This window comes from Bombus affinis, chromosome 8, assembly GCF_024516045.1.
Source record: "Bombus affinis isolate iyBomAffi1 chromosome 8, iyBomAffi1.2, whole genome shotgun sequence".
Taxonomy (NCBI): Eukaryota; Metazoa; Arthropoda; class Insecta; order Hymenoptera; family Apidae; genus Bombus; species Bombus affinis.
This window is the reverse complement of record NC_066351.1, coordinates 10,393,593-10,421,444: the sequence shown is the minus strand read 5'-3', so window position 1 is coordinate 10,421,444 and position 27,852 is coordinate 10,393,593. Positions and strand designations below refer to the sequence as shown.

The 27,852-nt window shown below is 35.3% G+C and overlaps 1 protein-coding gene across 3 annotated transcripts in view; it reads right to left on the bottom strand.

The window, feature by feature from the left end:
- LOC126919317 (laminin subunit alpha-1) overlaps positions 1-27,852 on the bottom strand; it is a 204,722-nt gene that overhangs the window by 6,068 nt on the left and 170,802 nt on the right. For all 3 annotated transcript variants that reach the window (XM_050728320.1, XM_050728321.1, XM_050728319.1), the window contains 21 exons: positions 8,511-8,617; positions 7,915-8,098; positions 7,313-7,668; positions 6,913-7,110; positions 6,457-6,627; positions 6,180-6,343; positions 5,921-6,055; positions 5,387-5,642; positions 4,886-5,054; positions 4,391-4,612; positions 3,989-4,242; positions 3,735-3,846; positions 3,499-3,643; positions 3,020-3,332; positions 2,713-2,873; positions 1,800-1,938; positions 1,490-1,730; positions 994-1,167; positions 740-906; positions 496-654; positions 262-410 (listed from right to left, as the gene is read on the bottom strand). In XM_050728320.1, coding sequence (XP_050584277.1) covers positions 262-410; positions 496-654; positions 740-906; positions 994-1,167; positions 1,490-1,730; positions 1,800-1,938; positions 2,713-2,873; positions 3,020-3,332; positions 3,499-3,643; positions 3,735-3,846; positions 3,989-4,242; positions 4,391-4,612; positions 4,886-5,054; positions 5,387-5,642; positions 5,921-6,055; positions 6,180-6,343; positions 6,457-6,627; positions 6,913-7,110; positions 7,313-7,668; positions 7,915-8,098; positions 8,511-8,617 — 3,976 coding nt within the window. The remainder of the gene's footprint in view (positions 1-261; positions 411-495; positions 655-739; positions 907-993; positions 1,168-1,489; positions 1,731-1,799; positions 1,939-2,712; positions 2,874-3,019; positions 3,333-3,498; positions 3,644-3,734; positions 3,847-3,988; positions 4,243-4,390; positions 4,613-4,885; positions 5,055-5,386; positions 5,643-5,920; positions 6,056-6,179; positions 6,344-6,456; positions 6,628-6,912; positions 7,111-7,312; positions 7,669-7,914; positions 8,099-8,510; positions 8,618-27,852) is intronic.

Genomic DNA, 27,852 nt, shown 5'->3' with positions numbered 1-27,852 from the left:
TTTTGAAGTTCTATTGAAGCGTTTCACTTTGGGGCGGAGATATAATATAATTTAGAAAATAATTTTATAACAGATATCGTATTTTATTCTTTGATTATTCGCATTTTTATTATCTTGTAGAATTGAATTTTATTTAAATGCTGTTATAAAGAAATTACATAAAATTAATTACATGATTTTTCGATATAATATAATTTCTTATAAGAAAAACTTATTAAAAACTAACATCAGATGATACATATAATACTTCAAATAACATACCTTTCAGCTTCAATACGATACCAGAATCTATCATCTAGAAGATCGCCACTTTGTATCACTTCAGGGTGTGTAAGAATACCTGTTCCTCCTCCAACATTCCACATAAATCTCACTCTCCTGTCAATGATCTCCAGGGCAAGGAAATCATCCTGTATGAACAAGAGAAACATAGCAAAGGTATTTCGTATTTCATAATGTATTTAATTTCATATTTAACTGGAGCAATATGCTTACATTTATGCTACTTGGCAAATAAAATAGGGGGCCTTCCTTTTTCCCTTTTGGAAGTGCAAAGGTCATGATAATCGAATTCATTGATGAAGGCTGTAATGTGGGTGGTCTGTAGGATCGGCTGCATTCTTTTCCTTCTGCTGATTTTAAAGAAACGCGAATCTAAAGAAAAACATTTCATTTAAAAATTTATTTGGCAAAAGTATAAAAAGATAATATATTCCAGAAATTATAATATCATGATTACTCCGTCAGCGGTGTTTCTAGCTTCTGCAATTTTGTCTTTGAGATTCTGTAATTTTGTAGTTAACGTATCGTTCCATTTATCAAATTCATTTTTCCTTTTTACAGCGGCATTTGATAAACTTATTAATTTTGCATCTACTTTTTTCATGTTACTCAGTGCTTCTGTCACTGAAATAATTTTTTAAGATGATTGTATGATGAGATAAATGTAGAAACGTATATAGGTAGCATGAAGAAAAATATAATAAATCTTACATTTTTCGCTGGCTAAACTGATTTCGGAATCGCCTTCTCTTTTTAAATCGTACAATTTTGGTTTTAATATATTAACAATCCCTTCTTTGTAATCTCCAATAAGTTTTTGCGAGGTTTTAATACTTTCTAACACCTTGTCGTTGTCGTTTAATATAATTTCAACATTTTCACGCACTAAAAGCAACATACAGATATTTCAATAGAAACTTTTAACAAACACATATTATCTTATTGCCAATTCCAAAAAATCAAGATTTAATTCAAGATAAAATTAATTACCATCAGGGTTTTTAATTAAGAATTTTTAATCACAGCTCAAAAGTAAATAATTTGTTCTAAAAGTATAGATATAGTATATCAAAATACAAAAATTTTATGATCACAACGATCAGTAAAAAACCTCACACCTTTATTGCGGTTATTGAAGTCATAGCTATGTATAAATATTAGAAAAAAAAAAAAAAAAGAATGGATCACTGCTAGAAAATGAACTTACATTTCTTACTGTCATCTTGCAATGTTTGCAATTTTATATTGATTTGATTATCTCTAATTCCAGTATTGTTGAGAGTATTTTTCAAAATGTTCACAGCTTCCTTTTGCAATTCCAATCCATCACTCGCGTTTTGTACTAACTTTCCATGTCTGTTTGCGCTATTTTGCTGCTTGGACGATGCCAGCAATATTTCTTTAGCGCTATCCAACAGCGATTTTGATTTTTGGCCATCGGGAAATATCTGATAATGCGTTATAGTTGTGAAGCAGACTATTTTTTAAATCACTATGACTACAAAGCGTCCCCTTACCTTATTGTACGTGTCTTCAGAAATATCTTTAGCTGCCGTTGCTGTTATATTTGCAGTTCTTATGTTATCGACGATATTCTTGTATGCTTGACTGGCCTTCAGCGGGCTAGCTGCGATGTTTTTTGTCTCGGAAAACAGACTGCTCGGCAGAAACGCCAAGTTGCACTTTATCAAGTTATCGATCGTCAATTACATAAAGTAAAAGCGTACTACTAAATAACGATTATTAATTCGCAACTGGAACTGTCTTCATATTTCATACGATTTCATTTTGTTTTGCTTTTAATTTAAGTCCCGAGTATTTCCAAGTTCTCGTGCAGAGATATACATTATTTTTACAACACGTATTTCTATCGCGTTATACACATTTACACTGTGTTACGTATTTGTCAAATATATACAGGACCAGTGCGAAAAAATGTTTCAGTATTGTTTTAAATATTCAAGTATTTTAATAATCAAGTACGTCGAGATGTTTTAAAAATATAAAACAACGAATTATTATTTTATCTTTCCCTCCCAATATAAATTGTGTTTATCTACTATAGCTTTAAATGATTATCTTCAAATTGTTTAAATATCTTCAATAACAATTTTAATACTTTTCAATAATAGCAATTAACATTCACAAATATTATCTTTCCCTCCCAATATAAATTGTGTTCATCTACTATAGCTTTAAATGATTATCTTCAAATTGTTTAAATATCTTCAATAACAATTTTAATACTTTTCAATAATAGCAATTAACATTCACAAATATTAATTAAAATTAATATACTATATTTTCATTTTGTTTTTCTTTGACTTGATATACAACGATATTTGCTTGACTATCTAAATATTAATTAACGTGAGGATAAAATAATATGAACTAAAAGTATAAGAACAAAACTAAATAATTTTCTCTTACCTGACATACTGATCAACGTAGTTCGATAAATTCTTCACATGTGCAATCGCGGGTATCACGTATGTGTCGTTATATTCGTAATTTAATCTATACAGTAGTTCTTCTTTCATACTCAATTTATCAAACCAGTATGTTAATTTGTTTCGCAGTTCCGGAAGGTCCTGTAATTTAATATGTCTTCTTTTGAGATGTTTCTCGAGATACCGATAATATCGTTACTTGTAATTGTAACAAATATTAAAATAATTAATTAAATTTACATTTCCACCAAATCGTCTGTAAGCTAATTTATCGTACTTGTACATACTTGAACATTATTTTGAAAATCGACGATAAAACTACGCGTTTCATTAATCAGCTTTTCCCCCTCGGTAAGAGACGCATTAATTGTGCTCCGTAACATGTCAATCTCGCTACGGTAATTTTTGGCCTCCTGATATGTTTGATTAATATTGTTGTATAAACCATCGTATGTGAACAGCGTTTCCATTGTGTTTTCTATGACGTTCCGCATGTCAGTTAGTTTGATAGAATATTCTTCAGCATTGTTTTGAGCGATTGCTAATGGCCCTGTTGCATCGTACAAGGAATTTAACCAATCAGTGTATTCTGCGACATCCCTGTAATTTTCCAAAATTTTCAAAAATTATTATATAAATATTGAAACAATGATTTTGATGTAATAAAATTGGATTTTATTATAATAATAGAATATTTGTTGCGAATGGAATTAAGCTGGAGTAATCAATGCGGCATCTATGTGAAAAAGTTGTTAAATGTACTAACTCGAGAAAACGTTCTATTTCCATCGTCTTCTTTGCTAGATTTAGTTCTTTTATACCGTTCAAAATCATTTTTGCTGTTTTCAATGCTTTTTTTATTTCTACTCTTTTGTTTTCATTTGTATATTGATTCAACAATGTAACTGTATCTAGAAAAATGGAAAATCTTATTATAGGTATATATAGATTTATATAAAATGAAAAATTTGTATATAAGAATATTTTATTTAAGACAAGTACCTTCTATATATTTTCGCAGATTGTCCGCTTCGATTTTTGCGCTAAATATGTTATTTTCTAAATCACTGGTCTTTGATTTTATAGTATCTGCGCGCAGGGCGCGTTCGTTCGCCTAAAATATTAAAATATTATTAATATTCATATAAAAAAATTTACGATCGATTAGTTTACTAATAAATAATATTCAAGACTTTAAGAATAAATATTTAATCAGTGTAATTTGAGTAAGTATGAAATTAGAATTAAATACATACAGTTCTGAGCAACATTTCAAGGTATTTCATAAGATTTCTATACTCATGCCAGGGTACATCTTTCATTCTTTGCCTCAGTCTATTTCGAAGATTTATTTTATCTAGAAACGTTGTTATGTTGGAGTCAATGTAAGACAAATCTTCCCATGGAGGAGGAATATAACCATTGGCTATATGAGTGGTGCTTTCTGCCAATTCTTGTGAAAGTGTAGCCACAGTGTCGAGCAGTATACCGGTACAATTATCGTTGCACGCTAATGCAAAATAATATCAACGATTTAACAAAAATTTAATTAATTTTAAAATTTAAAAAATTTCTACTCATACATCATAGAAAAGAAAAAAAGAAAAGAAAAATTTCGATAAATTTAAACGAACAGGGTTTTCGCATTTTTCACTTACACGTGCAAACGTTATTTATATAGACGTGACGATACGCAGTACATTCGGAGCAATCACGACCCGTAGAACCAGCTCTGCACCTACATTGTCCTGTTTCCGTATCACATTCATCGTTCAAACTTCCAGCGGGGTTGCAATTGCACGGTATACATTTGCCACCAGGAAGGTGCGGGAATCCATAATATCCGGAAGAACACCGCTCGCATTTCCTACCGGTGTAACCTGCGCATATAAAGAATATAAAATAAATTTTCCTCCAAAAGTATATCCTCTCTGGATATGAAAAATTAATCAAATACTTCTAACATCAAAAATAGAGATACAATTGAATCTATTTCAATTTAGAAAGGGCTCTTCACCCTTGCATGGTTCACATCAACAAAAATAATGCTTCTTTGATTCAACGATTGAGTCAGTTTCTGATAAATGTTATCATATATTTGCGATTAAAATTTGTATAAAGGAATTCTTCTGCGATGCGTTGAAGGTACGTACCAGGTTTGCAAACACAGATTGCTTCCGTATTGGCAAGAACCATGCAAGTATTTGAGAATCTTTTATCTGCTTGTGGGCAAGGACACGGTTTACAGCCATAGTCTGGATGGCCATAGAAACTGTCTGTGCAAATATCGCATCTTGGTCCTGCGGTATTCTCCCGACAATTCTGTAGCAAAAATGTTCGGCTTTATTGCAGAGACTTAACATATAATATGTATATATTGAGATTTCATTTATATTTTGTTAGCTACATTTGTCTAAATCTGAAACAATGACTTTATTTTATTCTTTAATATATTTTATTATTCTAAATAACATGTCTATTGAAAATTTCGTTTAATTATTTTAGTTCATAATATATAAACTTTGTCTCTAAATTATAGAAAGAAGTCTAGCATTCATTCTGGTATAAAATATGACAATTTTTGCACATAAGAGACACAGCTGAATGATTCCTTCTTAAAGTGCAGTTGGTAGAATTTAAGTCAACTATCTTACCAAGCAATGCCCTGTTTCTATATCGCAAATATCAGATCTTCCATTACACTGGCAAGGTATTGCTTCTCCAATAAGGTTGATAACAATGGTTGATGTGACGGTTGTGTTGTTGTACCATCGATAGTGTCCGATACTCGGATCTTGACAGGACGTGCTGTTATATTTCGGGGGGCATTTGCAAATCTCGACACCGGTTGCAAGTTGCGGTATATGCATAGGCGTTAAAACTGCAGCGTCTATAGAAGCTTCGTGCAAGCTAAAATTTAATATAATGATACAATAATTTGACATTTTATAAAGCAAAAATACAGCGAAAGAATTTCATAAATACTTAGTTTTGCAAGTTAAAAGGAATGACGTTAACACAGGTTTAAGAAGAAAGATCTCGTACTGAATATCGTCGAATAAAGGCAATTTTTCGATATTCTACGAATTTTCTCGATTTTAAATAAATCTTAAATAATTTATATAAGCGAAGAAAAAAGAAGAAAATAGAAGAAACAAGGAGTAACTTCGATAATAAAGTTTACATACGTTGTTCTTGTAAATTCCGCATTATCCGAGGCTTTTACCAGAATGTATTGCAAATTTTGCAAAGCAACCATAAGAACCTCTCTCGTGACTTTATAGTCTGGCCTATTTTGTAATTGCCATAAGGACTCGTGAAATCTAAAAAAAAAAAACGGGCAATTCGTATCGTTTCGTTATCGAAGCAAAATAAAAGCAGGCATTAATTCATTGTTAGAATATCAAATTACGATTATGTTAATTACTAATTGGAATTCGATATTACCTGACTTCGTAATGATTGCTATCCGAAGGTACGGGTAAATAGTATTCCAAGACAATTTTACGGTTTCCTTGCAGTTGCACGATCGGGTATTGAAAAGTCGATCTCAAAGGTATTCCACCTTCCGTCGAAGTTGTGAATCTTAAAAATCCTCCGTAGGATACAACCTTAAATTATGAATTACGTTAAGTCATCTTTTAGCGTCGTGTGGCCACTTGTTTGTCGTGTAATGTAAAATTCAATGAAATGTTCAAGTGTTTTTCGAGACATTTGAAGATACCTTGTCACCAAGAAAAGATTCGGGTAGCATCCAATAGAGAGGATAATTATAATACAAATGCGATGGTATCGTCACATCACCTCCAATGTCAGGGATCGTCGAAAGTCCATTAGTCATGTTTAAACCACCGTTAATAGGAGATAAAAACACTCGTGATCTAAATTTAGAAACCTGTATAAATGGAGAAATGTCTTAATAATTATTTTTTAATTCTATTCATATTACAGCGGTAATAACTTTTCTATTTGTAATGTAATTATATCTGAAAGAGAGATCGATGAAGAAGAAATTAATTTGAATTTGATAAATTTCTTCTCGAAATCATATGCATACGTATGTCGAATATTTAGATTAAGACTATAAATTTTATTCTTACAAGATTAAGTGACAAAGATTTAGCTGAACAAGAACTCATTTTTACATAGAAATCATTTTGTGTAATATTACGATGCTTACTATTATATCATTGATAGTGTCATTGACGTAAAGAGTTCGTGGTCGTGTCAATCTCCTCTGTCCCCAACTAAGACCAGCTTGTTGACAGGAGGTCGTTCTTCCGAAACAAAAACATTCGGTGCAGCCTTTCGGATTGTCCAATGCTAAACCGAACGTACCTTCCTTACATTGACTACACTGTCTTCCGACCACGTATTCCTAAATAACAAACGTACAATTTTTATGTAACCTAAGAAACTGACCGAATATATTTCCACAAAGAACCAAATGCTTCAATTGTATCAAAAACTCGAAGATTAATTTCCTAAATTTTTGGCGAATCATCTACAATATCTTGTAAGTCATAATTAGAATTTAGATATTTCAAAAATTCCACTTAAAGATGCGTTAAACTTGTTACCTTGCAAGGACACTGCCCTTTATCATTGCAATCGCAAGTTTCATCATCACATTGCAAGGTACCCGCTACGTTGCAGCTGCAAGGTCGACACCTAGGATAACCATAGTAACCTTTCGCGCATTTCTCACATCTTAGACCATCGTAGCCGATTCTACAAGGACATTGCCCTTGGTGATCGCACTGAGGTTTCATGGAACCAAGGGTGCACGCACAGGGCCTGCAGCCAACTCCTGGGACCAAGTCCCAGGAACCTGATCTGCATCTGTCGCAATGTTCACCGAAGGTCAAGGTTGGACACACACAGCGACCTGTGTCAGGATCACAAACGTGACCTGGTCGCACACACGAATCGCAAACTGAAAATGAAAAATTTATGGAAATTATGTCAAAATGTGTGAAGGATGTGACAGCATTTACATACTGATTAATTAAATTCAATTATATCAAATTTCGTATTATTCAGTAGCATTTCTATATGACTATAAAAATTTCATACTTTTCCTTCATTTTCATTTCTTCGTTTCCTCATTTTGTTTGTATATTGAAAGGTATAAAATTATTTATATATATTAAATTATTTAGCATCGTATTATAAAATGTACCTTGACATCCGTTTGATGAATATCCATAATATCCAGGTAGACAAACATCGCATCGTGTGCCACCCACTCCTGGTTTACAGTAGCATTGTCCAATACTATCGTGACAGGAAGAATTATACGCTCCTATAGGATCGCAACCACAAGGAGCGCATCCTGCTCCCGTTGGCAAACCCCAGAAACCAATCTTAACAAGATGAGAAAATATAAAAGACCGATTGCAAATAATAAACTTCATTACGTTCAATCAGATTCTAGTAACGACTATATGTCATTCGAATGTGTTAATTGGTTAGTGAAATAATAGTTGCAGCAATTCTATAGTCATTCTGACGTATTAAATTTCAGAAAGCGATGTCTCTAGAGTTTCGCACACATGTTTTTCGTATAATACGCAAATAGAATTTAATGATCTTAAATTGAGAGACGAGTAGCGATTCAAACGATTCTTAACATATGCGTGGAATAGAAAATCATTTTATTTATTTTTCTCAATCATATCAATTTTTATCTATTGCGAGAAAATAGGAGTGAAAGCAATTTTAAGAGGCGCAACGAGACACATAAATTTCTACTTATGTTTATTGCGATCTACTCACCATACATTGATCGCATTGTCTGCCAGTCACATGGGGCTTGCATTGGCATTGTCCTGTTACAATGTCGCACGCAGTGGTTATCGAACCAATAGGATTACATCGACACCCTGAAAATAGTTAAGAAGATTCATACAATAGAAGATATTCATAGAATACCTAAATGTTTCGATGTACATGTTTAATATTAAATTTTATGAATTAGAAAAATGTCAAATTAAAATGATCATCGATCTTGAACATAAGTTTTATTCGCGATAGTATTGAAGTAATGCAACGTTATTAAGCTGTTAACACGTTCGTTGTCGATTGAATTCTTAACATCTACAAAATATCTTATGGGATTTTTACACACTGTACTTGTGCATTGTTATAAAACTTTCGTTTCAAAATTTTATGATCTTTAATTCGTGTTTCATACGAATCACATGCAGATCGTAAAAGTAGACGTCAATTCGGATACAAGATGCTCGCAGTAGATGCGTTAATTTAATATTTGCATTTTGTATAATTTCATCTTTAATAACTTCTTTCTACTTTCTGTAATTTCTTTCTTTTTTTTATATATATCTTCCATTTGTTAAATTTAACAAAGAGCTGCGAAAAAGTAATTTATAGTCCTTTCACTTAAACGAGTTCTCTTCACTGTTTAGATGAAAACTGTATGTCAAAGCATAAAATAGAATAATAACTCTTTCATTAACTCTGTTCCACATTGATAATTCACATTTCATTCTCAACCTGTGAGATCACGCCAGGAGAAATATGTCTTCCATTCATTTCACAGGTAACAATATACATACAGATCTATACATATCGTGATCAGCATCTATTCAGTCTGGATCCTAGTCATGCATGACTAGTGTTTGCTGATGCGCGATCGATCGCATTTCGCAATTAGCAATGCCACCACGACGAATGTTGTATTGTATTCAAACGATTTAAGCCTTGGTTGGCACTTTCACGGCTGCTGTCTCGTGACGAAAAAGAAGAAAGACCATTCAACGAGGAATTTTTGCGACGCAGCCATAAATCGTGAGCAGGTACTGCAGATTTAAATTCAATTTGGTCACCAGTGTCAGACGATGAAATAATACTTGTAATCGGTCTAGTCAGAGGCGTGATAGTCGATGAGATCACTGCAACAGCATTAAACAGATATTTGTTTCCATATTCTGTTCCTCTCTACATTTTAATTTCCTCTAGTTAATTTCCTCCTTTAATTGAAATATTTCAATATAAAGTATAAAATACTAGAATATTAAAAATATGATCACCAGCACCTGTGGTAGTCTGAAAGGCTTACAGTACGTATGCAGCAAGTTTGATCTATCAACTCATCTATCAATGTTCGAAACACGATTCGCTAATGATTCTGAACCTCTCACATTTAACAGTAAAATTTTCTTTTATTCTTACAGCAATAAATAGCCAATAACTACCTATTCACTTCGCTTATAACGCAGAAATAAAGAGGTATATTCAAGTTACATATTTCTATAAAACATGATTTAGAAATCACTCGAGTAATAATTTCATTGGCGTGTCGCTTGCAACAGGCTTTCGCAATTTTACCTATCGGTCAACGAAGAGATACACTTCCAGAGAAGTCTTAATCATCTTCTCGCAAAAAGAGGAAAGAAAAAAAGGAAGAAATAAAAAGGAAGGACTCGTAGCTAGGAATACCAGTAGACAAGTGACATATGATTAATTCAAGCAGCCATGACGCGACGTCCAGTTTAGCTTCGGACCGCGTAACCGTGGCTAAAGCATAAATAATGATCTCGTGTCTTTAATCCCACATGGTATTCAGCTTGGCATGGCGGTTGTAAATAAATAAATAACCGCGCTCGTTACAAAGCTGAAGCATCAGCTGGATACTGATGGTAACGCCGCCTTAATTGTAACTGATATCGATCATCCTTTAAATTGATAACCCTATGTATGTTTTCTTTATTGCATCAACAGTTCAAGTGCGATTCTCTTTTGTTCGTTACGCTAACGAAGGCCATCGACGATCCACCGAGCAAGAGGATAAGGTCAATTGATTATTCGTGATTGATTTATCGAGGTATTCAATAAGCTTCGGGTGGAATTGTAATGTGATTATAGTAAGGGAAAAATAGGATGTACAAGGAAATAGAATCAGCAAGTGGAGGCTGTGGTTTTTGTAGGGAATTGCCGGTTGCGAGATAGAATCTTAGCCATTGCATACATTAGAATCGTCTGATGTGTAATCTCCAGGCAACACAGTGTTGGACTGATAAGTTCTATGGTAGCTATTTTGCAAAGCATCATTAATCACTGCGATCACTTCCTATTTCAGACTTTGAATTCATGTAAACTCTGATTTATTCGCTGGATAAGTAGTAGGTATTTAATTTCGACTCGCCGAACAATTTCGCACGGATCGCTATAAAAATAATCAATGACAATTCTATATTTCAAACTTAATATTCTAAATGAATTTTCTGAAAAAGTTTCCTTTTTCCAGCTGTGCCACTCCTCTAGCAGATTGACGACACGAAACGCAATCGTAATGATTTTCTTATTTAGTTATGCGAAAAATTAGATTATCGGCTCGCTTTAGAACTAATTGATTCGAACGAACGAGATCCTATTGGACTATACAAACTCGTTCTATTTCCAACCAATCCCAGCACTTATCAAAATGTCAATGCGGCAAGACACGCACGTTCCTCGATAGCCTGTTCCCACGAGACACGTGTTTTTCCAGATTACACGAGTCTCTACACGAGATTTCGCTCGTTCTTCACGACGTACTCAAACATCGTTCTACGCAGTCGGAACGAGCGCTCAAAGGTCGCACGAAGATACGAGCCTCTGTAAAAGCGTAAATCTGCCGGATCTAGAGGTTTCCCGTTCCCCTTTGACTGATTCGTCGAGGACGGGACGCTTTAAATCGCAGGTGAAACCTTCCTGAATACCATTAGCTCGTCTGCAGTCGAGAAACCGCGATATACGCGGTTATATCTCACGATGACAACGAGCCTAGTTAAGATCATAGCCATGTACGCCCTTTTGTACATCTTCGTTCATACCGCCTTGTGTTAAGACAATTCTTGATATCATACAAAACGTGATACAATAGGATCTCGATTATCCCAATTAATAAATTTTCGAGTAACCGAGCGATCGATATTCCTCGATCATTTTCTTCTTCATCTTCCGATCCCTTCCGTCTCAATCTTTTCGAACTGACAAATTCCAAACTTTGTTTCAACTGGTAGTTTCGCAGAATCGCTTTCCTGTATTGATCGCTATTCACAGAAATAGCTAGATATCCGTTACATCACCGGTCTGGCAATGAATAAATCAAGAGATATATAAATTTTCGCTTTCTCCCTCATTCTACTCGTCGTTATTGATATTTCTCCGAAAACTGAAAAGAGAATCGTCAAAACGCAGAACCTCTACTACGAACGTAGTCTTTTAATATGAAACGAACCTCGATTTTCGAATTGCAGCGAGTGCTCCATATTTTGAAAATACGACACGTTCGAGACTATCAAAGAGACGAGCCCTGGAGGAATAACCGAACCAGCTGCTCGAGTTCAGGTATTCGAGGCAGCGGGAAAGAGTATGGAATTTTATCGAGTTTGGCTAAAAGTGCATGATTTCTGCATCCCGTGTACAGGTCTGCTTCACGCGTATAAATAAATGCATGCGTGTCTAAGGTGCGCCGTGCACCGAGCTATCAAACCGACTGTTTGTCTGTTCCGCGAATTTATCTTTGCCGACAGCTCATTATCCAACAACGATAAATAGTCTCGAGAGGAGCAATTACGAAATTCGCGCAGATGCTGCGGACTTCCTTTTCGGCTGTTTACTCGTTGTCTACGTTGGCTACCTGATCGTCTTTCTTCTCCCTCATTTTGCAATAGTTTCATCCCTTTTATACGTGTATTTCAATTTTAATACAATTTATATCGAGAGAGAGAGAGAGAGAGAGAGAGAGACATAATTTATCAGTATTGAAATTTAGAGGAAATAATTCAAAATGAAAACAAAATCGTGAAGCTCGATCATTGCGAACAAATAAATTCGTAATTCTGCTTTCTGCATACGTTTCTGTATCTCCCGAATACAGGATGTATCGCAGTTAATTTATTGACTCTTTGATATGAATTTTTCAGCTCTGTTGAAGTAATTTTTCCGTGCAATGCGCAAATTTCTACTTCTGTTATCGATACTTCCTTTTCCGGTCACGTAATTCCTTAGTTACATGCGAATATCAAATAAGAGAAACAACCTTGTGGTTAACTTATCTAGTCAGTAAGCTGGATGCATGAAACATACCTATCAATAGAAAAAAAAAGGAGGACGTGCTGTTTTTTCAATGTCCTAAAAATAACGTTCGATAATACGTGACTCATATATTTATTTCCAGCGTAGTAAATTACTTTAACAATAAACCATATGCCGTTATCGCAATACACATTTGAATAATATTTTTTCTGAAAATAAAGTAACTTCAGTCATGATATATAATTCAATTTTATATTAAGAATAGATTATACTGTATTTTAGTATTTCGCATTAAAAAAATATGCTAACCTATGGTTATATAATGACCTATAAAGATATGAAATTCAATGAAAATAAACAGATACGCGCGTGTATTTTCCATATTCTCCGATAAAGAATATCCGTTTGTAGACGATATATTTTTCACATTCCACATTGCCAACCTAATAACTATGCCATATTCTCGCAAGACTCCTCTCAAGTAAATCAATAATAGAATCGCAAGGATCCAAAGACAGAAAAATCACAAAGTTATCGAGTCGCATTAAAATCAGACACAGTGGACGCACCGTGCGATTTACATGCTCGAGAGTTCTCCGTGTTCTGCTTTCTTCCTTCGTTCTACTCTTTCCCACTCGTGCTTTTCTCGCAGACACTTCTTTGCTTTTTATTGACCCTGCTTCTTCTTCTTCTGCCCACGTAGCCGCGTCGGTCCATATATAAGTGCCAAACGTTCGACGCGATACACCCGTTCGTGGTGCGCCTTTATTACCACGTGTATACCGTTGTACGAGCAGTTTGCACGTGTGCGATGCTCGTTTTTCATTCATCCTTGCACGGCACCAAATGGCAGAAACGCGCAGGTGGTCTCCCGTTGTTCCGCGCCGGTTCGCCAGGTTGCAGCAAATCCGAGTCGATGAATGATTTCGTTTTACAACCGATAGATACTAACCGACCGCTCCAATCGATTTTCTTTTACGTAAAGCGGTAGAAAGATTGTTAATTATTTACAATTAGGTTCGTTAATTCTGTTGCGCACACGAGTAGATTTTATTTGTAATTGAAACATGATATAGAATAATTGTAGTTGCTTAATACGGGACGACGCCCATCGATAACAGTGTAAAATATTTCGTTAAAAGCAGAAGAATGTGAAGAGCTTCGCTTGGAAATTTGTCGTTGAATACAGTTTGAAAGCGTATGAAAGCTTTTCGTATGAAAGCATCTATCGTCAAACATATTTGCTTTTGAGTGTAGAAAAGAAATTTATGGAGAAATAAATTAAATTTATTTTCTTCCTGATATAATTATTATTTTTCTATCGAAATACCTTTAGTATGTACCCGATGTTGAACACGTCGAGTGTACGTAGTGTGGAACGTGTCAATGATGCTGCTACTGATGACCATACAGAATTATATTTATTTCGTGACAACAAATGCAATAACAGTGGAAAATAAACCGCAATTCTTTTATGTGCACTGGTGTTTTAAATCTCGGTTAGGACGTAAAGAGGAAGTTTTGTAACCCCATAGAATTGACAGTAAACTGCTGCTATAACTATTTCAAATAACCCATCTCGTATCGTTGTTTTCAATAGATACTATTATCTGGAAATGTACGCTCGTGAATATAAATCACCCGCTATATGTGCTATACGAAACACTTTGATATTTCACTGATACTATTACAAGTAGACTGCAGATTTTCATGTAAATTTATATTTTTGTTAAAATAATCTCGAAAAAGTGAAACCTAGGCAGAGGTTTGTTTCGTCTACTACATAGTCTAACAGATACCGTATTTTGGATATTTTATGGATATTGCATATACATATTCTGATAAATTTTGCCTGTCGGCTATAAAATTGAGATTGATTTACATAGATAATTTTCCATTCACACTCTCATTCAACCTCAATACGAACTAGATTGAATATTTCATATATTTCTGCATATCGTACGAATTCTGTTCATTTTTGCATCTTGGAATTTTGCATAAACGCATAGAAATCCGCAGTGTAGTTATGAGACTCGTTTATCGCGATAACACCGTCCAAATTTGAAACAAATCAGAAAATGTATACGGGAATTACAAGATAAATTCAACAGACACTATATATATATATACCAAATATAAAATATAATATTCTACATTTTATACTTTTCACAAGAAACCACCTCTAGCTCGCCTTGTACGTATTATTCAAAACTAAAAAAAAAAGAGAGAAATTCCACGATGTTTAAACTAATTACGAACGTATAAAATTCCTAAGGATAAAATTGTCGATTTAATTCAACCGAGGATGCCGTATGTTCGAAGAATTATCTGACTCGCGAAACTCGGGATGTCGTAAAACAAAAATAGAACAACATACCCTCCGTGGGTTTTAACGCTCAATGAAACTCTTTACCACCACTTGGATAACGTTCACGGCTGGATCACGTTATCGTGCCCCCGGAGAAAGCGAAGGTGTCGTTTTAATTAAATGCACGCCCGGTAGAACTGGGTGTTGTATTCCGCGCGGAAACGCTGTTCGACAGTCGTAACGCTGACAGCGGACAATAAGGCGCGTTGTAGAAGGCGTGTTAGTTGCATCTTGCCTATTGGTTCCCCTATAAAACGAACGTGGGTGGATACGGGCTGTTTGAAGAAAACGTTTGCAACCTTTTGGTTTCTCTCGTGTGCGATGTTAATGGAAGGAGGAAAGGTTGATCGTGCCATTTAATGACCAATCTTACTAATTCACACGTTTACCTTATTGACAGATTTATTTTCATTCGAGTTTGCTTTACTGGAGTGTCTAGCACTGCGTGTCAGCATCGAATGCAGCGCATAGAAAGGCATATATAAGATTTTACTTTCAGATCAATTTCGGAGTGTCTGCAGCATGTCAGCATTAAATACCGCGGATAGAAAGGCATAAATAACATTTTATTCTGATTTTAATTAATTTTCATTCTTCTTTCTTCGTTCGCGCTGCTATAAAATGTTCTGTTCTAAACGAGGGCATAATGTTTTCAAGATTCTAACTGTCTGACAGCAATGTTATTCTTCTCGTGAATCTTAGCGAACTTGAAAATGTTCGTTCAATCGATAAACGAAACGAGAAAATTGAATAGAATGTTGAAATAAATTCTCAGTTGAAATAAATGTATATCGAAATAAATTTTGTTGCAAGATTCGTACGTGGAATTTAATTTCAAGAAAGTAAAATCTCGTTTGCCGGTGTTCGGGTCAGATGTTAATCGAAAGCAGCACGAACGAAGGAAACTTAAAATTGATCGAAATATGCGGTATAATTAAATAAGTGTCAGTTCGAGAGAATTAGCTGATTTGACTAACTAGATAGTTTCGCTATGAAATGACTCTCTGTTTAGCTATTTCCTCTCGTTAAAAGCCGGTAATGTAACTTTCTTCTCGCGTTGCACGAGGACTACATAAACATAATCCTGTTTACGTAACGTGGGTGCACATTACACAAACACACACACACACACACAGGTAAATACTTTTTTATACAATAAGACTAATGCAATCAACCGTAAAGAAATTATGATTGGCAAGCAGATACGGAAAATTTGTATCGATTAAGATGAAACGATTAGAGTCATCATCAGTTATTGATCTCTATTACAAGGACAGCGTGTCTAGGTGGGCTGGATCGCGTTTCGATTAAGTTACGATCGATCGATCGATCGCCGCGTTGTCCCAAGCGCGACGTGTTACGAACTCGTTTTACCGGAAGTAATTATGTTTTAATCAATTTTTCTCTAGTTCCATAATATCATTACCGAAGATTACGCGTATTCCATTAATTAAAAAGTAATACAAATTCCAGCCAAGAAGAAACGAAGGGTTTTGTACCTTTACAATGTTTGACGATTATGATGTATTATTATTATCACATACTGACCTTTAAAAATCATTTTAATCGCGTTATATCACAATAACACGATTATAAAATTATGGCAGTTCCATTTATTCGTAATTTCGTAAATACGATGAATAACAAATATTTGGAAACTTAGAAAGGGAGACTTTAAACCCCGTGAAAAATAACATTACCGTATTTCGATTTCTTCGTCACTTTATAGAGTAGTATAATAATACACCTTTTACTTGAATACAACGGTAGATAAGAAATATTCGAAAACTTTGAAAGAAAGTCTCTAAACCCTACGTCCGGTTGGTTAAGAAATTAAAATTGAAGGTAAACTTTATCACGAATGAAAATCGCGCTTTCACGCTTGAAGCGTGGCTATAAATATCTATATTAAAATACAGAAAGCGATATTTCAAAGATGGAGTAAAAGCGTGGTAACGATCATGGTAATTTTTTCGATCGACACACGGGCCCCTTCAATTTCTATACTTTTGTTTCCCCTTATTCTTGTATCTCGCCCGCCATACTGCAAGCGAGATAATAACTCGTAAAGGGTACATGAACGCAAGCGAGCGCAGCGTCGAGAAATTATACGCTCGTAATTCGAGTTCGCTGGAACCATGAGAGGAAACACCTCTCGAACTCGTTCGCATTCGAGATTGCTTTTGCCACGAAGCGGTGCTTTATTCGCTCAGAAAATGCAAAATTTTAACGATGGCTGCGATCTTTCTACAGCTGCGGCGAAAGTCGAAGTTTTAGAGTAGGCACGCTGTAGATCGAACGATTGAACTAATGGATATTGAGTTAAGTTTGGTACGATTGCAGCGTTTATTTCGAAAGTGGTGTAAGTACATTTTCTTTGATTTTGAAATATTTAGGTGTTTGCGTTTCCATCGAATGAAAAGTGGCGATACGGTCCATTTGGTTTATCCACGTGTCTCTATGTGTTTAACTAGATGTAAATTCATATTTTTATATAAATAGTTTTTTTCAGAATTGGCTCGACTAATATCGTTTCTCATAGCCATGAACGGACTTAAACTTGCAAAGATAGTAAATTATATGAATTTATCAAATTTTAATTATTTAAAATTTATGTTCCATGTTTTTGTTTCGAAATGTCTCTATGACACTTGAAAATAAATAGAATAGAGTTTAATGAATTAAAATTCTTATAATATTATTGTGTTAGACTGCAATAAACATACCTCCTGTACCACTATCATAATTTTAATGTTAACGTCAGGTTGTCTATTGCGAGAGAAGAAAACAAGATAACGACAACATTTCTTCGATCTTAGGTTTGCACTTCGATACGACCCGATATGAATGTAAAAGTATTATTAATTTAATAATACTTTAAGTGTAACAATAATTACATTTAATTATAACAATTAAATTTAATCGCAGTAATGCTAATTTAACAAACGTAGTAATAATTTACCAGAACATTACTAAAACGTATATAAAAAAACCTGTTCACGTCCGTATATGCTATATTATATCAGATACAAGGGTTAGGATTACATTCGCTATCATTTGTTTCTAATTACTAGTGTCTCCACTGTTTGGACAGGATACAGATTACAGGAAATGGACTTACGTCGCTTTCAAAATAAAATATTATGCAGTTCCATCGATTAAAGAAAACTGATTAAAGCAGACGAATGTTTCGAGATTGAAATTATAAATTGTTTAGAAATAAAAGGTTCACATCAAAATAGTACATTTTTCATTTTCTTAATTTCTTCAAAAAAAAACTGGGACTAGCATTACTTTCTCAAATAAGCATCTTTCAAGTTACATCTTTTTATTGCATTAGATTAGTGAGTCGCAATGTAGATGCAACGTTTGAATGTTGTTAAGAAATATTTATAGAAATATTAGTTTTTACAGTACTTATTATACATAGCAGTTTTAATTTTTATGCTGTAACTTTTAACAGAAGAAATTGCAAACAGTGTATTAATGTTTCCATCTTCGATACTGTTTTAACAAGTTGTAAATTAACTAAATGTACATATATTTGTTGTCTAAAATTTTAGAACAATATGTTTTAGAGCACGTAAAAGGTAGAAACGATTTCGATCAAGAAATTCCTCGGTTCGACGTTTAGTCTTCGAGCGCCGCGTGCATATCCGCGCGATCGTTTTGAATTTCAAATGGGACAAACGCTGACTCACCGTTTCGCCGTGTAAATCGTCTGTCGTCGACGGCAAATTGACACGCGATTAATCAACGACCTCGTCGTGTTCGTTTCATGGCCAGAAAGCAGAACGATCTGCCAATATTTTTAAGTATTAATGAGCTCCTCGCGCGTCGCTTTCTATGTAGAATCTAATGCTGGCCGACATTACTGGCGTCGATTCCTCCTTCCAACATCTTCTCTTTCCGCTCTGAGAAACCTAACGAGTCTATTAGTCGCCTATGAATTACGCTTTTCCTATGATTTCTAGCTTAAAAATAGTTGATCAAGTTATACGTTATTCCCCACCAAGCGAACATATTTGTGTACGTCGTTTCTCAACATTTTTAATCTGGTTATGAATTGCTGTCCTATCAATGTACAATTTTAGAGATTATTCTATAATTTTCGTATTTGGTGGGAGAGAATTATCGATAAACCTCGGGGAATCTTTTTCACAGAGCTTGGAAACGATTGCCAATAGTCGTTGGAAAATATTTTCTTACTTTTAATTCTTGTTTCGTTAATTTATGATTTCTCGAGAGTTAGTCGCAGATGTGTAGAAAAATCTTAATGATTTCTTTATAGATCTTGAACATGACATATTTAATAATCTTGGCAAGGTAAACTGATAAAGGAAAGCGTCTAAAAATAAAGGACGAACCTGCTGCGAGTTAAATTTTGTAGTCGCTTTTACAGAATGTTTATTACCGTCGTTTAATGTTAATTAAGATCACGTCGGTGGATTGAAAATAATTTAATCAGACGTACACAGCATCCTGAATCATACGATCGGACAAATCAATCTTCCTTTTAAGAGCCAGCATCATTAAATGAAATGTACAAACCAACTCGTGTCTAATAACACTCGCGTTCACGCCAGTGCGAGTTTCGCTTCGATAATTTCACGCATCATTTTTCAAGCATGTCATTAACGACATTAAAACGATCAGATGCATCAGTCGAATCAACATACTCTTTCGAACGATCAAGTAGATTAATGTTCCTCTCGAGAAGCAGCGTTGTTGCGTGAATTGTCTTCTCAAAAAGCATCGATGGATTATTAATTATACCGACACGACGTGCCAAGCTTTGGTAATTTCTGTGTCAGCGATTAGCGATCTATGTGTGTTTAGAAAGTTGTACGCGTTAATAGGCATATTATTATAAGCGCAACGTAGCCGTGGTTCTTTTCACTCTTCGTTTACGTCGATTTTTCTATCTCGAGAATCAGATAGCAAAACAACATTTATAATAAATTTGCTCATCTGTTTCCTAAGTTCTTTTTTCTACAACATAACGGTTTAAACGAACCAAGACTTATGCCTAGGCGATGATGAAAGACAAAGGGAATTTAAAAAGAGGACCTCCAAAAAGATTGAATGGCAACGTTTTACGATCTCTCTAAAAGCTGTCGCGAACAATCGCCACCTTTGCCACCGGAGCCTCAAAATCCATTTGCTTCGTCCTTAAAACATCCTCGAACTTCTCTCAACTCAACTGCAAAAAAGCACAATGCAAAAGCTCACCTCACGAAAGCGTGTCTACGCCAACGAAATACGTTTGCCACCAACGCAACCACACCGTACATCATCCTACGGCATTCTTTTCTGTATTCAGCCGATATAAGCCAACACATAAATCGTTTTACACCGGTTACAATGTGAAACGACGTTCGAAAATCCGCGATCTCCCACATGGCATAGGCCAACCGTTCGATACGAGACCGGTCCAGCACCCCATCGCGGTGCACCTTGCGGTCCCGTGGCTTCTTTCCTTCCAATTCCTGGTAATTCGATACCTGGAAACGATTTCGCGTGTCATATTACGCGTTTACACGACTGGTCATTCCGTAGTCGCTTGTCAGCCGACGCGTAGGTACCTACGCTTGTGCAAAGCTACGTTTGTGTGGGGGTGTTGCGCATGTAGCTGACAGCAGAGCGTAATAATTGCGACCACCTGTCGAGCGTATGATCTACCTTGCGTATGTTCTTTTCTGTGGTCCGCCTCCTTTTACTATCACGTGGCAGCTCACTTAAGTGCAGAGAGTAGAGACGAGTTTTTGATGCAAGCCGAAATTTCGCCGGCGGATACTATGGTCGGGTTCACAGCGATGCAAATACGTGTGTCGCGAGCTACGCGCCATTGTGAACATCGCCGTTTATTTGAAGGTATTTCTGCGAGAAAATGAGTTTCACGTGGTTAAATTTTAAGGAAGCTTAGCGGTATCAAAGTCGAGATATCGAGCCTCAAAGTTTCCATATTTAACACGTAATCTGTGTATGAAAGCGTAGACAAGGTAACCTTTCCATTTATCGCGGTGAAAATTGTCTCAGGAATTTTTCAAAAAGGCTAATATACGACGCGAGATTGTATTGAAAATGTTGGATAAAAGAATGTGGAGGCTTAGCGGTATCAAAGTCGAGATATCGAGTCTCAAAGTTTCCATATTTAACACGTAATTTGTATATGAAAGCGTGGCCAAGCTAACGTTCCTATTTGTTATGGCGAAAATCTTTGGAATTTTTCAGAAACTAACATACGATGCGAAACGGCGTGGGATATCTCATATTGAAATATGGCGAGATCTAGCGATATCGGAGTCGGGATGTCAAGCCTCAAACTTTCCATATTTAACGCGTAATCTCTGATAACATCTCCATCTATTACAGCGAAAATTTTCTTAGAAGTTAGAAAAGAAAATTTAATATATGATATGAAACTGTTTTGGAAATTTTATATTGGAAAATGGAAAGGCATAGCGGCATTGTTATTAAGGTGAACATGTAAAAAGTATGTAATTCGATCACTGTCATACGCGTTCAAGTAAGAGGCGGAGCTAGCGCGTTCAGTTTTTCTAAAAAGTTTCTTTCGCTCCTGCTGTGCTGACATGCAATTTGTCACACACACTCTTGCGACCGATTGTACACGAAGAAAATATTTAATTTGTTTCGTTTGTCGCCTTCGTAGGAAAAGTATCGTCGCCAAGATACACGAAACGAGCGTCGCGATACTACGTCCCAGGAGAATCGTCGCGCGAACGCTTCTATTGATGTACATGCGTATTCCGTAGGCGTTCAGTACGCGTATCTCCGTGTAAAACCGGTCTAACTTTTCAGTTATGAAAGACAAAGGTAATTACCAACATACAGAATATAGAGGATAACGGTGATCATGTTTCTTGAAATAGAATAATTTGAAGCGAGGATTTATATATGAAACTATAATTTGCTTTTAGTATGTTAGGGCAATTACGATTTCCAGAATAATTTTATTTACGGATCTAACGTTTTATTAAAGGAAATAAAAATACAGAATTATAAAAGGTATACGTATTTGAAAGTAGAAAATACTATCGAGTTGTATCATCCGTTTATTCGCTGTTTTATGGCACTAGAATAATTTATGATAATGAGGATGATAAAGAATATGGAAGTAGTTAATTTTTAGCAAATTACAATGACCAAGGTTTTCAGAATATATTTTTCATTGAAAAAGGTTGAAAGTGATAGTTGGCGTCTTGAAATAAAATCGTGTCGTTCGATCAGTTTAGTGTTATTATGTTATAATTGCTTTTTAAGGTGCTTTTTAAGGTTCAATTAACATTTTATTTGCTTCTTGCAAAAAAATTTAAGCGAACGTAAATATAAAAATTGAGACACAGCATCTTTGGAAGATTCATGTTGCGAAATAAATCGTGTCGGTATTGCCTGAAGAAAAAATATATAAAGACAGCTATTATGCCCGATACAATTCGTCCTTTGGTTCTTAGTTTGTGTTGTAGGTAGAGGCAAAGCGATCTACTTTGAAAGTAGTTTGCCATTGCGCACATTTATCCTGCCTTCGATCTTAATTAATTTCAGTTGCCTATTAGTCGACTTGAGAAGTGACCTCGCATGTGTTACGTCAATATACCCGGTAATGGAACACGATGAATCAGCTAGTTGATGATTTTACGAATAAAAAGACCACTGGTTCCGTTTTACTGGTAGAAAATATAAAGAACGATTATAACGAAGCGTACATTTATCAAATCGCTCGCAAGTTATCTATAGAGATCACGTTTAAATATTGCCAGACAATCAGTGAGTTAATTTTAAACAGATTAGACGACCCAAGAACGAATATGCGACCGAGTCCATTTGTTTCTTTTTATTATCGAAGGATTTTGCTTGTGTTTTTATCAATTTCAATTTATTAATTATTTAATCGAAGGCAGACAACCTAATTGCAGGAAACCAAAGAGATAAGAAGCAAGGATGGAGATTAAAGTTGGAAAGAAAAATGTTGTTGATTATCACCGTAGTAGTATAACTGTAATGTTTGTAGTAGTAAGTTACGTGCGATACCGAGAAGTTCATAAAAATTGTAATCCAAGTGCTATCTTAAGGCCACTAGGCTGGAATACATCAAACCCTCTTGTAACACGGAACTCGGGAAACACGGTTTCGATGTACGCAACACGGTGGAAAAATTGCGACAGTCCTCCTCTACAACACGATATTCTTGCAATAAGATTTCCATATGGCAAGACTCAATGGACTTGGACAATTCTCGTATGGAACAAGTTTCTCTCAACACGATTTCGATAGAACACGGAACGAATTAACCGTGTTATATGATGATTGACTGACAAATCTATCTATCTATCTTAATTACTTGATCAAAGAAGTCTATGGAAAAAAAGGAATACCCATTTCTTTTTGTTTTTATCTTTCATATTATTTTTATCCTTTACGTTCTATCAAAATATTACGATGAAAATCTTCCATTTAATCTTAATCGTACACCCAATGATGCGAAGCGAAGGAATATCAATCATCATTCAAATTAAATTGATTGTTTCATGAAATGATAATTGATAGTGTTACTTGACCCAATTGCGCGATTCGATGAGGTAGACCTTTCTCATTGACCCCATGACTAACACGTGTCGTGCGAATTATTTGCCATCTTCTTGATTATGGTATCCGCTTTGGACGATATTCTAGATTAATATTGAAGTAGAATGGCGCCACGCCAGTGTGAAAAATTGTATGCCTTTTCACGATAAGCCACGCGTTATGTCAGCATAAATTGAATACGTTTGTAGGTATACATACGAGCAGAGATATCCGGATAAGGAAATAGTTTCTTTGTGGATCGAGCAAATAAAATTCTTTTTGGAGAATCAAATGAAATAATCTTGTTGAGGAAAATTTTTCTACGCGTTATTTTATTTATCTTTCGAATTTGTCCCTCATCCTCTGATCTTTCGTTAAACAATTTATCTTTCTATCTTATGTAGTTTCTACAATTATAATTTTTTTGTTAAAAAAAAGTTCTATTTACATTCTTCCAAATGTGCTTCCAACAATACAAAGATTATTTATTCTAATATTTTCACTTGTATGTTAGATTATATTAAGTTATTTCAGAGGTGTTTTTAATATTATGTTCCCTATGTTCTTTGACAACTATACCGAAGAATTGCTTTCTTCCAATGAAAGAAGTAAATACAGAATATCTTTATGTTTCTCTCATACGTAAATAGACAACCAGAAAATCTCATCGATGTTCCAAATTTTCTTATATTTAACGAAACGATGGATTTCTAAGAGTTGAATCATCGCGAAATGTCTATATCCTCGTGGTCCATCCGTTATCGTTCGAATAACGACGGCATTAAATTGTTAAATCGATCGATAACGGCCAGTTCAATTGAGATAACCGCGAATAGTTTACGACCCCGGTAATAGATAACTTAATTTCTCCTTCTCCTTACGCTATCAGTTTCGCGGGACATTGTAATTTAAATTGTTACGCGTTGCGCCGCCTCTATCTATATAACCTAAGTGCCTCGTTAAACTGACGTTCTCTATTGAACGGACGTTTTATACGGATCGATCGTTATACGTTTTTCCTAATGCTAGCAACACTTGACACCTGCTACGGTTATTTGTGTCTATGCTTGAGGATGGTCGTATAAATGCAGATTTTCCAACTATGTACGTAGATAACAAATTGCTACGTTCGGCCGGACGTGGCTTTTTCTTTGCGGTTTAACATATAATATAAATGCTAATTTTCCAAAACAAACAAATTTTATTATTGAGCTTAGCGTATAATTACAGATTCTCTGTTCATCGGCCGATGTAAGCGAGCCAAATTTCATTTTTATGTATTATGTAAATGAATAGAGGTAACAGTTTATAAGTAAGCTCTAAACGATCGGTGCAGGCGCAGTTACTTATAATACTGGACGTTTCGTCTTTTTCCCTTTGTTGCACCATGGAAAATATTTTAAGTACGCTTTTATGTACTGTAAGATAAATGAATTTTACGAGGTTCTGTGTCTGAACTGTGTTTGGACGGTAAATTGCTCTCGTTAATTCCTCCCCGATAAAGCGGTATGCCAAAGCAGGTGGTGGGTAGTTAATGTTTTAATTTTAATTCGACGTTGTAATGATCTTGAATTTCGGTCAGTATTTTGAAATACGTAATTATCCTTACGTTTAACTATCGCGTAATTAGTATGTTTTTTAATGCTAAGGATTCATTGGAACGCATTTATGCAACGAAAAGGTGCACCAGTGTCTTCTGTACTTCGTAATTTGCGAAATAAAGAAGTCGAGGTTGCTTTAATAAACTGTATGGTGTAATGACTACCTGACTGCTTGAAATGTGTTTCAAATAATCTCTGATATACAATTGCTGTTTCATTATTAACAATACCTATAAATGTTATTACATGTTATGAATTTCTTGGTACTAGGTACTTCTCGATGTAATTACACTCAGCATACTTTTCTTCTTCATTTGAATAGATTTGTTAGAAGAAGAGATCATATTTTATATTTCCTATCGCGATTACACGTAACAACTTGAATTTTCCTTCAATTAATATCCACAGCTACGTATTCGTCAAATTAAAAGCATCGAGAACGATCGAAGAAGTCGCGTTCTGTAAAAGAAGCAGATCACCATCAAACGGATCACCTTAGAGCGCAGTGTTTCGAATTTCGTGCGAGCAAACATTCCACGAATAATCCTAAAACAAACGCGGGCAAACGAAAAAAGAAAAAGTAAAGAGAAATGCAGCGCGGTTATCTTTATCAAACACCCAACTTGAGCAGCATCTTGAACACTCGAAGCCACCAAACACCGCACGAGACGTATCCACGGTTTACCTACGTGATTTCTCAATTACTTGAACCAATACCAGCGTTCTCTCTGTCGAAAGCGTTTTAACCTAACAAGCTTCTCTTCGTCATTATCCATTTATCTTATTCGATCTTTTAATTCACTGTCAAAAGTATCCAACAAGAAGATGAGAACGAGGATAGCGAAGTTCTTCCCAAAGGGAACTTCCACACGCCCGACGATCTATTCCTTTTTATCTTTTCCATTCATTTATTATTCCTTTGTCTCTCTCTTTTTGCTGTTTCAAAGGCTCGATCAGCTAATAAGCTTTCGAGGGGCATTTGTACCGGAGATAGCCTGTATCGGCGCGGTCCCCCGTAGCATAACGCATTATGCATGCATGTAATGCGTGCGTGCATCGCGAGGCTGGGCCGCCTGTAATTTCGGATTATGGGAACCGGACGGCGAATCGCGGTTAACCACGAGGAACGAAGAGGAGGAGGAGAAAAAAAAAGAACACGGGCCACCGCAGCAATCTCGGAAGAAGGAAACGCGAGACGATTTTGATTAAAAATTGCCGAGAAACGAAAATTTGATAGCGTGAGATTAGCGCGCGTTTCGGCGCATCGCGACTCGAGCAACCGCGATTTTTCGAGAAACGGTGAGAAGCGCGTGTAGACGATTGGTTACCGTTTGATAATTAACTTTTATTTTCGCCTGTTTGTACGAGTATGAAGCTGGCAGTAAAGTATGCTCGATTTGATAAAGATATTAAATTAATTATACGAGGTTTCATGTAACTCGAGTTAATGCACGTGAAATTGTAGTTACGCGTAATTCCTTTATTTAATCGCTGTAATTTTCATATGATTCTATACGCTTCCCGTAACGATTTAGTAATTCTGTTACTCCGGGCTCGTATAGAGGATCGATGAACTGGATGAAGGTTAAACAAATGGGGATACGAAACGCTGTATTCATAGAGAGTGTAGTAATTTATGTATATTTAGAAAATTATCGAACATTAAGTAGCATAGTAATATGCGATGTTAGCGGTATAATAGTAAATGAATCATCTCTTTTTCTACTTGTCGCTGTACACGATCAGCGAATAAGAGAATTTATGGGAATTATAAATAGGTCAAGTTGTGACAGACTTGTACAGACAGTGTGCGATTAATTTATGAACTTGATTTTTAAGTATTCTCGATGAGGAACGACGAGCAAGAAAGTCTCTAACTTCGAAAGCGATTCACTCGCGATCAGCAAATTTTACGGTTCTGTTCGTCTTAATCTTAGCCTTTCGATACGATTTTCATTACAACATTTCGATTCGTTATGGAATTACTTAGTGCACGAAGTTATTTCAGATAATTATCAAAGACATCCCCTTCGAAACAGGACAAGTGTTATTTGAAATACTTTTTCGACTAATGTACAATGTGATAATAATTAGGAAATATTTGCGTGGATCGATTAAAATGTGACACCCTGTACAATACCAACTTATCTCCAACACGTGTCACGAACGAAAAAGGAAATTCTTTTTCATTGAGAAATTTTTATGAAATTATTCAAACATCAAATAAATTTGACTCTAATAATCACTTAGAGCACTCGAGTATCAGTTCTCCTGATCGCTTATAATTTATAACAGCTCTGACAATCGTAAAATGTATAAAATGTTGAAGCATTTACGTATCTCTCACCAAAGATAGCGCAACGTATAATTATCTCATAACTCAGAGAGTAGGTTGATAAGAAAATTACATCACGCTAGGTTAAACCGTTTTCGTCGGCTAGTGGTTTACTTCTCGTTCCCATCGCGAATCTAATATTCTCTTTCACCCCGCAATGAGACTTCCTCGTTGAATCTTCCATTG